The sequence below is a fragment of the Oryzias latipes genome, chromosome 9 (assembly GCF_053564925.1).
Source record: "Oryzias latipes strain Hd-rR chromosome 9, Olatipes_Hd-rR_3.1".
Classification (NCBI taxonomy): domain Eukaryota; kingdom Metazoa; phylum Chordata; class Actinopteri; order Beloniformes; family Adrianichthyidae; genus Oryzias; species Oryzias latipes.
Genome location: NC_136245.1, coordinates 21,106,801 through 21,122,864, shown reverse-complemented (window position 1 = coordinate 21,122,864; position 16,064 = coordinate 21,106,801). Strand labels below are relative to the sequence as shown.

The window sequence follows — 16,064 nt, the reverse complement described above, 5'->3', positions numbered from 1 at the left end:
TCATTATAAATAAAATGTATCACAAAAATGAACACTAATGCCTGCTGTCACTGAGTGACAGCCTGGTTTGAGCTGTGTACGTGCGTGAATCTGCGCGTTAACTTCACCAGTGCGTGCGCTCCGTGGATCTTGTCTGCATGTGGCAACAAAAATTTCTTTATATTCACTGAAATATTAAAGCTGCATGTAATGGGGTTGGGGGGAAGGGGGGAACAAATTTATGAAAAACGGAACAGGAACACAAACACATTTACAGCAGAGGTGCGTTCAGGTGCGCAAAAGGCGGTCAGCCACTTACCCATGTCTAACGTTGACGCGCAGCCGGCTTGAACGTGTGAATATTTTATCAAGATCATTTACAATCCATTTATCCGAGGCACATTTTCACACAAGCGGCGGATGGGATGACAGCCTCCCGGGGAGCTGTCAAACGCAGCCAGAATATGTGCGTCTTTCTGACAGAAAACCCCGGGGAAAATGGCGTCAACGGCGCTCTGGACACAGAGAAAAAATGTGTCTCTCTTTTTTTTTTTTTTTTTTTTTTGCAGCCGATCCGGTGACAGAATCAAGGTAGCCACGTAGAAGGACGAGAAAGTCCGATCAGAAACTTGAGTCCAGTTGCTCACAGAAACGGGACGTTTGGAAGCTTCCGAGGACGAGCTGGCGGCGGTGCAGAGTGCGTGTCCGATGCGGGATCGCTGGTTACTCGGGAAGCTGAGATCCCTTGCAAATCCGCTAGTAAGGGAGGAGGAGGAGGAAGAGGAGGAGGACTGTTACTGCAGTCAAAACAAGCAACCCGCATCCGACTACAACAACCCCGAATCCAGAAGAATTTTTTTAGCGACAAGACCGCGCTTGTTTGCTGCGAACTGAGAGCAGAGGACGCGGCTGCAGGTTCGGATTTCGGCTGCGCAGAATCGAACCTCCCTCGTTTTTTCTCTCTCTCTCTCTCTCTTCGTTTCCCCGCTTTTCCGATCGGTGAATGTCAGGTCTCAGAACTGGAGTCTGGTAATGATCTCACCCAGCAGACTGTGGGCTCCGTCGAAGCGGAGCGGACCGCAGACAAGAGGAGGGACAACAACGCCCCCTTCTGGTGGAACACTAACTCAGCGCGTCCCTATATTTTCCCAGCCTCCCACTTGTTTTCTCCAGAGATTTCTCCCGAGGGATGGACGGCCAGTGGGTTCAATGCACCTGTTCAATGCAACATCTGGAAAAAAAATACCTGAAGTTTTGAATAAATAATAACAATAAAAACAGTCTTGTTGGCAAAACCTGTGGACAAAACACATTAATAGAAGAAGTAGATGAGTGAACTTTTTAAAAATTATTATTATTGGAATGGGAAAATGCTTTGATTTAGACTAAAAAGTTCACAAATAAACTGATGATTCATCTCACCTAAATAAAAAATCAGTTAATTTACCACATTTATTAACATTGTTAGTTTACAAATAACTAGTGCTTTAAAACTAAGCAAATGTAGAACTTTTAGCATCCAATTATCCTGTTATCTCAGATTTTGCTTTAAAACCAAAGCTCAGATTAGAGATCAAAAAAGCTGCTATAATTAATCATGAAGTTCAAATATATCCAATTTTGTTTCATTTAAATCCAGAAAAAACTGTAAAATATAAAAACAAAGTCCAATTCTTTATTGTACAACAAAATATATAATATACATTTTTCAAAAAACACACAAAAAAAGAAATTAAAGCTTATAGACACTGATTTTTAAACAAACAAAAGTAAGTGCAATGTGGAGATAAGAGTAAAACAGGTAGCACTTGATTGCTTTTAACAATTAAACCAAACACGGAAAAGCCTTTTTAAAACGTCAACAAGGTCAAAAAGCAGTTCTGATTTATTTTTATCTTTTGACTCTTCAAAGCAGATCTTGTATTCAGAAAATGTATGCTAAACCACACTTTTATCATAACAAAGCTGTTGCTTTATATCAAGAACCCGGTGTTTCAGCCTGCATCACAAACCAAGTTAAACATCATGTAGTAGTAGCTCAAGTAAGGACCAAGATGACAAAAGCAGTATCTTGATAAACACGACTGAACATAAATTCTACATGATGTAAAGGAATGAAATGCTTTAATGTAGAAAAATTGATTCAAGTTTTTGAAACTGAATCAATGAAAATAACTCCACGAGAGGACTAGACGGATAGGGATCATATCTGCTGCAACATCACATACTGATAGATATTTGGACAGTAAGCATTTTGCAAACCATTTTCCATTAATAAGATGTATTAGCTTTATCCTGAAAGAAAGTTGACTGCATGTAAACCACTATCCCAAGGATTATCTGACCAAAGTCACGTACTTTAGTTTAACCTGTGTGCCCTGTTAGACACTAGCTTTCAAACTACACATTGTCAATATTTGTTCAAAGAAAAACCAGCTTGAGGCTTTATATGTGGGATGAAGTGTGAATGTGTGTGTGTTCTGTGCTTTCCCCATGATCTGTTAAACAACTGGAAGATGGAAAACCTCATCCACCAAGCACAAAGAAGGCCCACTTGTTCCGTCAGTTCAAAAATGTCAGAAGTGACTTTACCCTCATGTTTTTCAATGCAATTCCTGGTTTAATGTGCATGGAAAAACATATTTATTAGTAGCAAGCTGTTTGCAGTTGATGTCAGAGGACCTCTCTTCCTCTCATCCCACATTTGCTCAGTGCTGCCTTAGGTATCTGCATGATAATGTACGGAGAGCCTCATAAAGCGACATTTCGTTTGCCAGGTGCCAATGTGTGCGCTCGACAGCGTGTAAACATTCAATTCTAACCTTGCAGTCAAATATCCTCTGTGTAAGCTGCATTGTGTAAGTTGTCACTATTCACTTACCCTGCAGAAATGTATCAAGTTTGCAAAGACTTGGTGTATGTACATGAGTACTAGGAGTTGATAAAGATGAGCATATCACATCAGAGTCACTTTGGTGAGGTACCATTGGTGTCCGTACTGTTAATTTTCTTTATTTATATGCCAGTCCTGCCCATTTGCAGATGTGTGACATGTGCATTCTGCTTCTCTATCTGCAAATCCAGTATCTAAACAACCAGAAAGTTTGACTGCGGACTCCACATGATTAAAAAAACTGTTATTTCAAACCAAAAATTCTAACATGCATGACTTCTATTATATATCTTATATAAATCTTATAAAATCTACAGCATGACCTTATTGAGATTTATATTTAAGAGTGCCTCAAAATTCTTGGTTTGCTGTATCTGTTTCCAAAACCTGCCGAATCCCTTTCAAGGGTCACAGGGTTGCTTGAGCCTATCCCAGTCACTGTTGGGCATAGGTACAGGGTACACCCTGGATGGGTCCATTGCTGGGTTATGTTCCAACGTAAAAAGTTGTTTTGCAAATGTTCCTAAAATATTTACTTCACTTTTCAAAGGTTGATTCTCTTCCCTCAGAGATACCAACATCTCAACGTTTCTGTGATGATAATAAGATTGATAATATTTTCTGATCTTAGATTAAAAATAAATGCAATGTTCTGTAGAGCCATGACAGAAAGGAGAGTCAGGGATGTCTCCAACTGCTAGAAATTCAAACAAGTTCTTTTAGGAAAACTCAAAACACGACTTTAGAGTTTGTTGGCACAGTTTCTGGACTTGTAAGACTGTCTGCCTTTCAGAGCATTTAGAAATCACATGAAGGCACTTTAATGACAAATACAGCAGTAAAGACTCTGGACTGTTGCACACCTGGACTTACGTTTGCACAAAGAAACCAGCAAAATTACTCATAAAAAGCTTCATTGCTGTATGTTCTTTCCAAATACTCAGAATAGTAGAATTGGTCATTTCTAAGAATGTAATAAAGCACTTTAGGGAGGACTTTGAACCCACTTCCTCATTCAGTGAACCATGGTATTTGAAGATGCAAATGAAAGATTCAGAGGGGAAAAAAGTATTTGTTAGTCACTGACTCTGCAAGTTGTCCTGTTTGTAAAAATGAGAGGTCTGTGGCGTTCATCACAGATCCCATTCAACTGTGAGTAAAAAAAGATTCTTGGAAATCACATTGTATGATTTTTAAATAAATTATTTGTATGCCAGTGTCATGATTTTGTTGATTGTTTTCTCTTCTCATTCTTGGGTTTCTGTGCTGGCTGGCTGTAACTCCGCCTTCTCACCTGTGGATCCTGTTGTCACCTGCACTCTGCATATTAGCCCTGTTCTGAAGACTTGTCTTGTTCAGTTCTTAAATTTTCAATATGAAAATTCTCTATGTACTTTCTCTATGTACTTAAAGGTTTTCATTTTGGCTTCATGTCTTTTCCCAACTATGTGTGGTAAGTTTTCTGATAATAAATTCTTGGAACTCTGTTACTCGTGGTTCTTCCCTGCATCTGGGTGGTCACATGCTTGCCTGATTGTGATAACTGGTGCAGAAAATAAGTTGCTCATTAAAAAAAAAACACAAAAAAAACAGGAATTCTGTTCCACACAGACCTGTTACTTCTTCTTTAAGAAGTCCATCTATCCTCCATTCACTACCTGTATTATGGGAACCTGTTTGAGCTGGTTGTTTATGAAAGACACCCTTAAATAGTTAGACTGCAACCTCTCCACCAGGACAAAAAAGTTGTCTAAGGACACCAGGAACAATAGTTTTCACCTTAACAAGACTGCGATGAGCCAATCTCCAGTAAGCAAGCAGCTTGGTGAAAAGAGATCAACTGTTGTAGCAATTATAAGAAAATGGAATAAGCACAAGACCATTCTCTCTATACCTGGGACTTGCATAACTGTCACAAGAACAGGCAAGAGCTGGTTCCAAACGCAGCAGGTTTATTAGCTCATCTAAAAGTCCACAAAGCTAAATCAGGGTCAGGCAGGCAATGGTCAGTAAAGGGCATGAAAGCATCAGAGTCGAGACGGGGTAGTCAGGATCCAGGAAAGAGTCAGGGCAGGCGGCAGGCAAACAGTCAGAAACAGGGTCAGGATCAGAAGATAAGACCCAGATATCACTCTGTAATGAAGGCAGAGTGGCACAAACAAGACTTTGCACCGAGTGAGGCTCGGTACAGTGCTCAAGTATGCTGAGTGATTGTACATGAGAGTCAGGTGCGTGGCATCCAGGAAGTGTGCACTGGGGTTGCTGGGAGATGTAGTATCTAGAGCTCTAGGGACGTCTCCTGCCGGTGACCAGAGGGGAAGAGAGAGTTCTGGCTTCTGACAATGACAAAAAAAACCGAACGCATCGCCCAGGCACTGAAGAGTTTACGGAAAAAAATGTCAAGGTTTTTCTCGGTCTTGCCAGTCTTTTGTCCGCAATCCAACAGAGAATGCGTAAAGAGTTTTGAATTCATATCAATTCAATTTTCAGCATAAAAACCTTCAGAAATAAACATTTCACCTGGTCTTCTCTAAAATAGATAATAAAGTAAATCATAATGATGGCGGTTTTCTGAATTAGAAAAGAGTCAGAAGCTCTGCATTTGAGGCAGTTGTTCATCGAAATTAAGCTCAGGGATTTAAACTTTAAAGTAATTTTTTAATAAATTAGTAAATCAAAATAAGAATTTGACTAAATTGAGCCAAAAATAAGGTCCAGAATAGAGTATAGTGTGTCTCAGTGTGTCCACAGCCATTGATTTTAGATGTGGGTAAGTGCACAAAAAGACCCCTGAGATCGAAGGGGTCAACAGCTGCTCCCTAACAACCCATCAACTGCAGAGTATCATTAGAGATTACACTCAGCCGCACACATGCTCGCCAACACATAAAGACAACACTCTCTTTTCAAATCTGTTGCCATGGTTACCAGATAGAGGAGGCCAAAAGGGAGCAGTTTCCTAGCTTAAACTGTAAATATTGAATTATGACTGGAAAGAAGGAGACAGCAGTGCAGGGCAATGTTCCTGCCTGCGTGCTCCAAATATCTGAATAATCGTTTCAACCTCCATTCACCATCACAGGAAATCTTCTGCATCATTTATCGTTCGTCAAGTTCTGCACAAAAAACATTTACCCCTCTGACTGATCTAGCCTTTTAACCGGGTTTCTTTTACAGATTGAGATCTGGCCCAGTTCATTCATTTCTCTTTCTTTTATGGTGCAAAGGAACTTTTTTCCCCTTATGAATGGGATGCCAAAGACACGCTTCCCTCCTTAAAAGTGACATGAAACCTACCGATACTTGAAGGTTATTGTGGAAAGAGTTTGGAGTGGAGATGAAGGTGTTAAACATTCAAACTGAGAAAGAAACCACAAATGACTCAGAAGGTGAGTGTGAATAATAGCCTTGCTGCCTCTATGAATAATCTGAGCAGTGGAGTCAGCACAGATGAAAAAAAAGAGACTCCTCACTGATATTATTAACAAAGCTGCAGCACTTGACTGCACTGAGGGAAGAGAGTCAATGTGCCAACCTTGAGCTGACATTGTAAGAGAGAGATGCTCATGTGCAATCAATGAGGGGTTTTTCTCGGAGAGTCCACTAATGTCACAGGGCAGCTGTGGGGTCATCGCAGCCAAGGGACCTTTGAGACCGATGGAGGTGAGGGGGTTGGCTGAGGCAGAGTTTGTCTTCGTGCAAGGGGGAGGCCAGGAAACCCAGACAGACTTCTGTGACTTAGATACAAACGCCCACTGTGAAATGACATGTGAGTGTGCATGGGTGCAGAAAGTAAAGGCCATTCAGATACAATAAGAAGTTAATGGGACGTATGAAGAGGTTGATTACTGGGGCTTTGGCAACCTAGCGGGGTTAATGAAGTCAATGTCTTTGTGGATAACCCGCTGCAGGAGAAATCTCCCGCTCCTGATACAAGCAGACAAATCAGAACGGACTCGCCTTCATTTACCTTCCAGAGATGACTGTCTTGAACTCCCTGCTGCCCTTAGTTGCTCAAGACATATTTTTGTTCTCATGGCAACAAGGTTTTCAATCCGTGCACTTTCTGCCTATCCCTTTTGCGTCTCCTTCATTGCAGTTCCAACCATTTTCTGTGGCAAATAAACTTGCAGTCTGTGTTGGCGGTGCAAGTTTTGAGGCACAAAATAAAGATATATAATTCAAGACTCCATGTGGGGATGCAATAGGGACTGTTCTAATGAAAGGGATAATGATGTCTAAGAGAAGATGCAGGAATAAAAAGAAACCTATTCAGACTGAAGCAACGACAGCAACAAAGCTGACCTAAATGCTTTTGTTTGTAGATTCCCTGCTGGCTCTGTCTGCGTGAGGAGATGACATTGCACCCATCCCCCCGCTGCTTATAAGGACATTTTCATAATGTCTATGAGCTCAACTATCAAGTGAACTCATCTTGATGTAGCCCACAAACCCAAGTGTATTACTTCAAGTGCCGGAGGAAATTTCGGAAAAAACAAGACGAAGAAGAAGAAGAAAAAAATGCTGCCCTCCTTTTTTATTCAGACTGAGATCTAATGCAGGACTGACAGCATCAATTTTGATGAGTCTGTGTGTAAACATGCAGCAGCAAGGAAGATAATGTTTCCTTCTTCTGTCTGCTTCACAGTCACACTTTTCAACTGGCAAGAACTGAATTGGGCACACTGGATGGTGCATGCCAGAAAAGCTTGCATTTACAAAAAAGTTCTGGTAAACTTGAAGTTTAGTGAGGGTTTAAATCCCTGACCTGTGTGCTATTCAGTATTTAGCAGATTAAAAGTGTCGCAGCATCTTTTGGGACCTGCATTTAGTGATAATCAGCTCTGAGAATCAGACAATAATTGTAAGTATGCATGAACCTTCACACCTCAAACATACACCCTACAACATCCTGTTGTGTTAGTATAACAGCGCTTGCAGGTCAAACGTGTTTTTTTGTGTGTGTACGCGTGTAAGAGTGTGTGTTGGTGTGAAAAAGTCAGTGAGAAACAAAGGGGGAAAACTCCCCAGATGACGGAACGTTGCCACTTCCCCTGAGACTCTCAGAGTACAACAAAGACAAAGACTCTGCAGGTGTATGAAACGGAGGTAGCGCTGAATCATTCACAGCTTACGGATGCAGAAATAGCCTCAAACTTCATGTTTTGGTTGTTTTTTTTCCTAATTGTGTGCATAATCAACAATGCCTCACAAAAGAATAGCCTATCTGTAGAAACTCTGCATTGACTTGCATATGCATTTTGGTCCCTTTTCCCCCCAAAGAAACTCACTCAAGGCTGCAATAAGTTTTGTAGAGCTTGCAGTACGCATCTTGACGAGACATTCATGGTTTGTGGGCACTGGTGGTGACTTTCCTGAGCATGTGTGGGGGCGACCAAGAGGACAGTTCATAGTGACTTAAAAAAAACTTTGCGCAGCGGCCACCCAAACAGCCTCACCCACAAATGATCACGACTCTGCAATCACAGCATGGGGCAGCTGCACACCACGAATACACTAATGTGCACACAACAAAAAAGACACCTGGCCTGCATTAGTTGTTTACTGTACATTGTGTGAACACTGTCCCATCTGAAGCTGCTTCCCAGCAGCAGGATGTGGTGGTGCGACACGTCCTCGCTCAACAACACCCACTTCCTATGAGCTTGATAAACAGCTTTGTGGTTTCACTCTCCTCCTGCCTGCAAACAGGGGCGTACACACACATTAGCTCAGCAGCCTCTCCATCTGCCTGTGTGACACACAGCCAATTTGTGAGCTGCGCTGCCCATCATGAGATTTACTGGAACAAACCACAGGGCCCAGAAGTAAATGACATCGAAAAGGGCCCAAAACCCATCACAATGAAAGGAGATCAGCATTTCCTTTAGTGCTGGTCATCTAAATCCGTGTTACCACTGATTTGTGAGTTTCCCCGCACTTAGCTGACTCTTCTCCCTAAATATTGACGACCAAGGCACTGAAGGCTCGAGCGCAGCAGCAAAGCTTCTCTTCTCACTATTTCTCTCTGCTTGGTTGCAAAGACACATACTGTCAGCCACATCTGTGTGCTGTCAGACTGGGAATGTGCATATGAGGGGTGTATCAGGCCTGCTGGTCCTTCACACTTCTCTTGTCAACCTCACATTAAAATGAAAATCAGTTGTGAGTGTGTATTGTGTGTGCAGCTGTGTGCAGGCACGGAGACAAGGAGGGTCAAAGGAGAGAAGCCGTGCCTAATCCTCTGGGATGTGAGGGTATCTTACTGTGAATGGAGATGGGATGTAGAGATGTGCTCAGTGGAGCATGGATCACAAAATCTTCCTAACTGACAGAAGAGGCACTCAAGGGACCAATGTTAAAACTGCTCAAATAAAATAAAACAAAATAAAAAGAGAGAAACTGCATGGCAAAAAGAAAAAAACGGAGAGAAATGTAACCGTGGTGCACACTACATCGAGCCATTAAAATCTACTCATGAGCCTATTGTGTTTTTGGACAAACACACTTGAATATTATGGACAGATTGGCTACAAGTAAGCAAACATAGAAACTATTTTAAACAAATCTGAAATCTTTTTAGATCTTTTCAAAAGCAGCTGGAGTTTTTAAATCTTAAAACTGAGTTGGGATTGTTACACTGATGTGCTGTCACTCCACCAAATTAAGGACATTTTCGTAACTCTTAGCAAATAATAGTGGACTTGAAGGTTTTTTTAATTAAGTTTACTTGAGTATAAGTATGAGTATAGTAAGTCTTCTATATACCCTGCACTTACAGTGTACTAATTGTAAATAATTAAACACTTCTCCAGACTAAATCGGAACATTTAGTGTCTTTCAGGAACATTTTAAGTTTACAATATATACCCTAGATTGTATTTAAAAATGTAACTATAATATACTGACTAACTTGTAGAATAGACCATGGGTACTTGTAGTAAACTTAATTTCACTACTTAATGTAAAAACATTTTTTCATTCTTTATTTATTTGTGTAGTAGTGCATTGTCAAAGTGGATGGTGAAGTTGAACTTGGGTTATGAAAGTTGCTTTTAATTTTTCCTCATAAATTAATATCCTTATTTCAGCATTCAATTATCTATTATGACACACTAGTGGTACATACTTTATGACATAATTATCTCATTTTATGTTTAAACAAAACAAGACACAAGAGCGCTCCAAAACAAACGACTTGTGTTGTACAAATTCAATCGACAGGTGGCGCTTTTGTTTTATTTAAAGCTAATTCACCCGGAAACAGTTTGTGAGGACCCTCAACGTGACCGGAAGTGTCATTTACCGAAACTGACAGTTAGCTAACATGTCTGTGGATGTGAAAACAAGATCCAAACGGTATGAGAAACTGGACTTTCTCGGAGAGGGTCAGGTAGGACAGAAACTGTTATGGTAATTTAAAACCTGTTTTTTTTTATTTAAAGCCGTATTGGTATTGTATATCTGCCGAGACAAAGCTCTTAAGCTAACTAGCATTAGCCAATGCCTAATGTCAACAAAGCAACCTGGCCATGCTGCTATTTAAACACAATTAGACCATTTAAAAAATAATAATACTTTCACTTTATCAGCAACAATGACAAAACAAACAAAGAAAAAAGACTGGGAAACTAAACATTATGTTCTTTGTTCCTTCTTTAGTTCGCCACTGTGTACAAAGCCAGAGATAAATTGACTGACACAATAGTTGCCATTAAAAAGGTACGGGCTCTTCCTGGTGATTGTACTTTTTAAATGGTCTATTATGGGTTGTTGTTTATCAACAAACTAGTATCTTTTGTTTGTTTACTTTTCAGATTAAAGTAGGCCACAGAACTGAGGCTAAAGATGGTAAGTGCAGCCTTTCTGCACGTCGTTACTGACAAAGCTGGTGTTGTTTTTTCAACTGTTTGTGCTTCTTTTTACCTATATAGGTATAAATCGAACTGCTCTCCGAGAGATCAAATTGCTGCAGGAGCTGCATCATTCAAATATCATCGGGGTATTGAACTGAATTTGCTCCTGTTAACATACAGACACAATTACAATTTAGAGGAACTGTACTGTCTATTAGTCATGTTACTAAAAACATTTGAATGGCAGCTTATGTTATTGCTTAGTTGTGAATAAACATTTTGTCTAATGCTAACTGTGCTTTTTATTTCCCTTTCTTGTAGCTGCTGGATGCATTTGGGCATAAATCAAACATTAGTCTGGTGTTTGATTTCATGGAAACAGATCTAGAGGTGAGAATGTGTCTATATCCACTTCCTTTCAAGCAATCTTTTATTTACTGTCTAATTATCCTAAGTTTAATACATCTTTTTATGAATGTAAAACTGCTGGTTGTATTGTTTTGTGCATTATTTTTTCTTTGATTGCTTGAAATAAACTATTTCAAATCAAAATCAAAGATATATTCTTATATTTGTCTTCCTTTTCATCTTCATATTTTACCCATTTCTGATGTGTTAGGGTCTAAGATGGGGGGGGGGGCATATCCCTCTGCCTTTCACTCACATTGAGCTTTTTCCATTAGCTGCTTACATTAGCGAAGCAGGAAGGGTGGAAACTGTGAGACATATCTTATATCAACCTAGGAAAACCTTGAATATTTGAGTCATATTTAACATGATTACTTCAGGTAATATGAGTTGATTGAGATAACAGCCTTTGCTTCTCAACATTCGACAAAGGGAAAACATACGGGCCCTGCTGTGTTGATCTTTAAGTCAAATCTTAGCTGATTTGCATGTGTCTCCTTTGTCATTTTATTTATTATACTTTTTAAGAAATCTAAATACATTTTCAGTATGGCTTACAGTTATTAAAATTGTTTTTTCTTCTTCTTTTAATAACAATTTTAATAACTTCTAAAATAAGTTATTAAATGTTAATAGATGGTGATTACTTGGGAGCAAACAGGAAGGTTCTTTCTAACTGCCTTTTTATTTTAATAACAGGTTGTCATTAAAGACACCAGCCTGGTGCTGACTCCAGCCAACATCAAAGCCTACATCCTTATGACTCTACAGGGATTAGAATACATGCACCAGCACTGGATTCTACATAGGGTTAGTGCACTTGTATTTCATACACTACTTTTCATACTTTCATACTGTTCATGGTATGCATGCTTTTGTAATGTTTGGTTTTTCTGTTTATTCTAAGTAATTTATTAATTCTGTTTGCAGGATCTGAAACCCAATAATTTGCTGTTAGACGGTAGCGGAGTCTTGAAGTTGGCAGATTTTGGTTTGGCCAAAGCTTTTGGGAGCCCTAACAGAGTCTACACACATCAAGTTGTTACCAGGTCTGTGCAAACTAAGAACCTGTTAAGAATTTTTAGCTTTTGCTTTACTTTTTACCTTTTGAGCGGAGAGAGTTGCTGTCATCAGCTACACAGCAGAGTTCAATTCGATTCAATTTTATTCATATAGCCCTAAATCACAACAACAGTCGTCTCAATGCGCTTCAGAGTGACGACCGACTTGTAAAGGAAGTCTGCAGAGAAATGTATTCTGCGGAAATATAGACAACAAAAAGGTGACAAAATACTTGCATAAGAAATTTTGTCTGTGTTCTTTTCTTTTGCTCTTTAATAGCAATTTAGAAAAGCAAGACCAAAGCTGCCTGAATATTGTTCATATCTCAATGTTTACGTTTAAAAAAAAAGATTTTAAGAATAAATTGTTTTCATTCAGAAAAATGATAAAATATAAGTAGGTTTAATGTTAAAATGTGTTATTTAATAGTAAATAATGTGTTCAAAAGCTTTACTTTCAAAGAAAATATGGAGTTAACCTCTGTGGCGGTTCCAAATGACTCTTGCCTTGGGCTTTAAAGCTGCTTTTGGGAAAAGTTTCCTGTGTTACAAATGTATTTATTGAGGTTTTTTCACATGTGAGATGGTTCTCAGCTTCTGACTTCCAGCATTAGGTCAATCACACATTAACTTCATCAAATGTTCCTCTGGATTTATTTAAGACACTTTTGTCATTTTGAGATCATTTTCTCAAATTATTATTTATAAAATGAAATTAAATGAAAAATGAATAATCTTTTTTTTAAATTATAAAAATAGTTGTATCTTATCTTAATATCTTAATCCGACAGGTTTTTAGTCACTTCAAAAGAGTTGTTAAGAAATGAAAGATCAAATTGACCTAAAGAAAACCCATCCAGTTTAACTTATACCTGAAGTTCCACCAAATGAAACTACAACCAATTACAAGATTTTCTTCCATTTAGATAGAAATTATATTTCAGATGAGTAGACTAATATAATGTTAATATTTTAAATTCTGGGGATTGAATTGTGACTGGCTTTCACAGTCGAAGTTCAGCTGAAACGTAACATTTTCTGTCTTTGAGTTTGCTCAGATACTGCAGATTCTTTTCAGAAATGATTTTCCATGTTAAATGAAAGTATAAATGCTAGATTACTAAATAAAAGATCAAATTATTTGTCTCCTTTGATCACTTAACTAAAGTTAAGTGAACCCATTGCTGTTGTGTGTTTGAATCTATGGGGTGCTGCAGCTGTACATTTTTGCTCAGAGTTAAACACATTAGTGGAGGATTTGTGTTATACTTTTACATGAAAAGTGCTACATAAATAAAGTTTGATTGATTAATATTTCATTTGCAAGCTGTTACACAAGTGGGCCAGTGAGGTAACAGAAAGCTGTCCATGAGCTATGAACTAGTGGAAAGAAGCCATAAATGAGTGCTGCTCGGTTAGACTTGGCTCCAATGGGAGGAAACATCTGAGAGTTTTGTTCCTCTTAACGTGACTGTTTGCTCCGTTTTCCCCAACTGCTTCCTTAGGTGGTACCGCTCCCCTGAGCTCCTGTTTGGTGCCAGGATGTATGGGGTTGGCGTTGACATGTGGGCGGTGGGATGCATCCTGGCAGAGTTGCTTCTTCGGGTACATAAACTTCACATAAATATCCATCCATTGCGCTGATCTATTAAATGATTGTCTCCCCCTCTGCAGATACCATTCCTTGCTGGAGACTCTGATCTCGATCAGCTGACCAAAATCTTCGAGGCTCTTGGAACCGCCACAGATGAAACATGGCCTGTTGGTTTCAGTTTTTTTTTTCCTTTATATATCAGATGAGACTGTCCTAAGAGAGGTAAAACTCCTTGCGAACATCTGTTTGTCAACCGTCTCTGCAGGGAATGAGTAGTCTGCCAGACTTTGTGTCCTTCAAGATATTTCCTGGCACACCGCTGGAACATATATTTAGTGCAGCTGGGGATGATTTACTTGAGCTACTACAGGGCCTCTTTACCTTCAACCCCACAACCAGGACCACAGCCACACAGGTAAATGCCATGTTACAGTGCAGCTGCTCCTCTTCATTTAAAAAAAAAAATTGTGCCAGTTTTATTAAGATCATGTTGTTTAAAAAAGTTTGTTTAAATCTAAAAACCAGAAATAAAAGATCTTTAGAACATGCTTCATTAAAGGTAGCAGGTTTATTTTACGCTGAATTATATGGCTTCACAATAAAACGTATTCTGTAAATGTCAAATTAGGTTTTCTTTTTATATTTCTTTTAAGAATCAAAAAAGATGAAGACACAGAAAAACACTTTTGGATTTTTCATGAGAGGATTTATTTTGTAAAACCACACATAATATATATGGAAACAAGTATGAGAGGCACAGCAGTGATACCTGCAGATATAGTGTACATCCATTGTTGTTTGTTTTGTTTTGCCCAGGCTCTAAAGATGAAGTACTTCAGTAATCGGCCTGGACCCACACCGGGTCCACAGCTCCCCAGACCAAACTGCTCGGCTGAGGCTTTGAGGGAAAAGGAAACTGTTGGGCTAAAGAGGAAAATTGAAGGCCTTGAAACAAGTAAAGATCGATTTATGACTTCTTTTTATATTTATAGTCTTAAGTTCATCCTTAATCCTCTAAAGACCACCCTGAGCCAGATTTACCGATATTTGTGTAATAAACAAAGATCACCTGTACATATCTTTGATATTTATTTATTCTGTTGGTGTGAGCAGCACGTTTGGGTCTAAAAGAGTTCCTAAATGTCCCGTGAAAGCCCAAACTTCAGAAAGAATAGTAAATAGTTTGGCTTCTCACAGTCCACATGGTAACCTTTAAAAGGCAGCATACCTCTAAACCAAACCCAGCCATTTAGTGGGTGTTGGCTGAGTTAAAGTTAGAAGTTCAGAATATGGTAGAGCAAACACTGCAGTTCAGTGAGTGGTGGGGAGGGCTGGTTTCTTGGTGAAACTGGGAGGTTCAAAGCCTGTTTTGTGCTCCTCCTGTGGTTTGGATAATGACTACATATTCTCTGGTCTGCTCTATCCTGTCTCAAAGAGACTTTCAGAAAGAACACTGTAGATAAAAACTCTGGACTTTTAGCATGTGAATGCATAGAAAAGAAAACGGACTTGATGTCAAGTGGTTGTATCTATAAATGCTTTACTTTAATTAATTTAACATGTTGTTTGTTTTTTTATTTTCAGCCGTAATGAAGAAGAAGCTCGTTTTCTGACCAGAAGTGATTCACAGACGGGAGGGAATGTCTACAACGAGATGTGGCTTCTTGCTTTACTCAGGACTGTTTCCTGGATGGAACAGAAAGCAGCTTAAAAGCAGATGATGCTGTCTCTGTGGCATAACACCTCAAGGTGCTGCAGCATCCAGCAGTACTAAGGTGCAACAGAGACTGTAGTCAGAACCGTTGGTTCTGGTTCTTCATGATGCCTAAACTTTGGGACTGTGATAAAATATTTTTATTAATGTTACTTGAGTTTAAAACAAGTAGGCTACCAGACTCACTCCCTGCACATGGATGTTATTTTTATTTTTTCTATGTTAAACCAATAAATAGTAAATAAGCAGATAAAATATACTTTGTCTTTTTTTCCCCCCCAGTTCCTTCACATAAAATGATTAAATACAAAATACTGTATTTTCAGAGTTTAGCATAGTTTGGCGTGCTGGTGCGACTTATACTCTGGTGCGACTTATGTGTGATTCAATTAAAAAAAATAGCAACAACCACTAGAGGGCACTATATATGTGTGTGGATCAGTATTTAATACTGAAGAAGTCTTACGCCGGGCTCGATGAAGTTGTTCAGAAGCGACACAGAAATTCAAGAGACTTAGTTATTTGAAGTGATATAAAGAGTTTAGTTGACTTTTTAGCA

The 16,064-nt window shown here is 39.1% G+C and overlaps 2 protein-coding genes across 2 annotated transcripts in view; one reads left to right on the top strand and one right to left on the bottom strand.

Annotated features, from left to right (window-relative positions):
• setbp1 (SET binding protein 1) overlaps window positions 1-1,037 on the bottom strand; it is a 34,596-nt gene extending 33,559 nt beyond the window's left edge. Inside the window, exon 1 of the mRNA XM_023958513.2 lies at window positions 299-1,037. The gene's annotated coding sequence lies outside the window, so the exon portion shown is untranslated. The remainder of the gene's footprint in view (window positions 1-298) is intronic.
• Window positions 1,038-10,112: 9,075 nt separating this feature from the next.
• Window positions 10,113-15,760, top strand: cdk7 (cyclin-dependent kinase 7). The gene is made up of 12 exons (XM_004072423.5): window positions 10,113-10,265; window positions 10,535-10,594; window positions 10,690-10,723; window positions 10,807-10,874; window positions 11,050-11,118; window positions 11,836-11,946; window positions 12,067-12,185; window positions 13,703-13,802; window positions 13,872-13,958; window positions 14,057-14,206; window positions 14,608-14,746; window positions 15,376-15,760. Exons 1-12 carry the CDS (start codon window positions 10,200-10,202, stop codon window positions 15,402-15,404), a joined length of 1,032 nt encoding a protein of 343 aa, XP_004072471.1. The 5' UTR covers window positions 10,113-10,199; the 3' UTR covers window positions 15,405-15,760.
• Window positions 15,761-16,064: the final 304 nt, after the last annotated feature.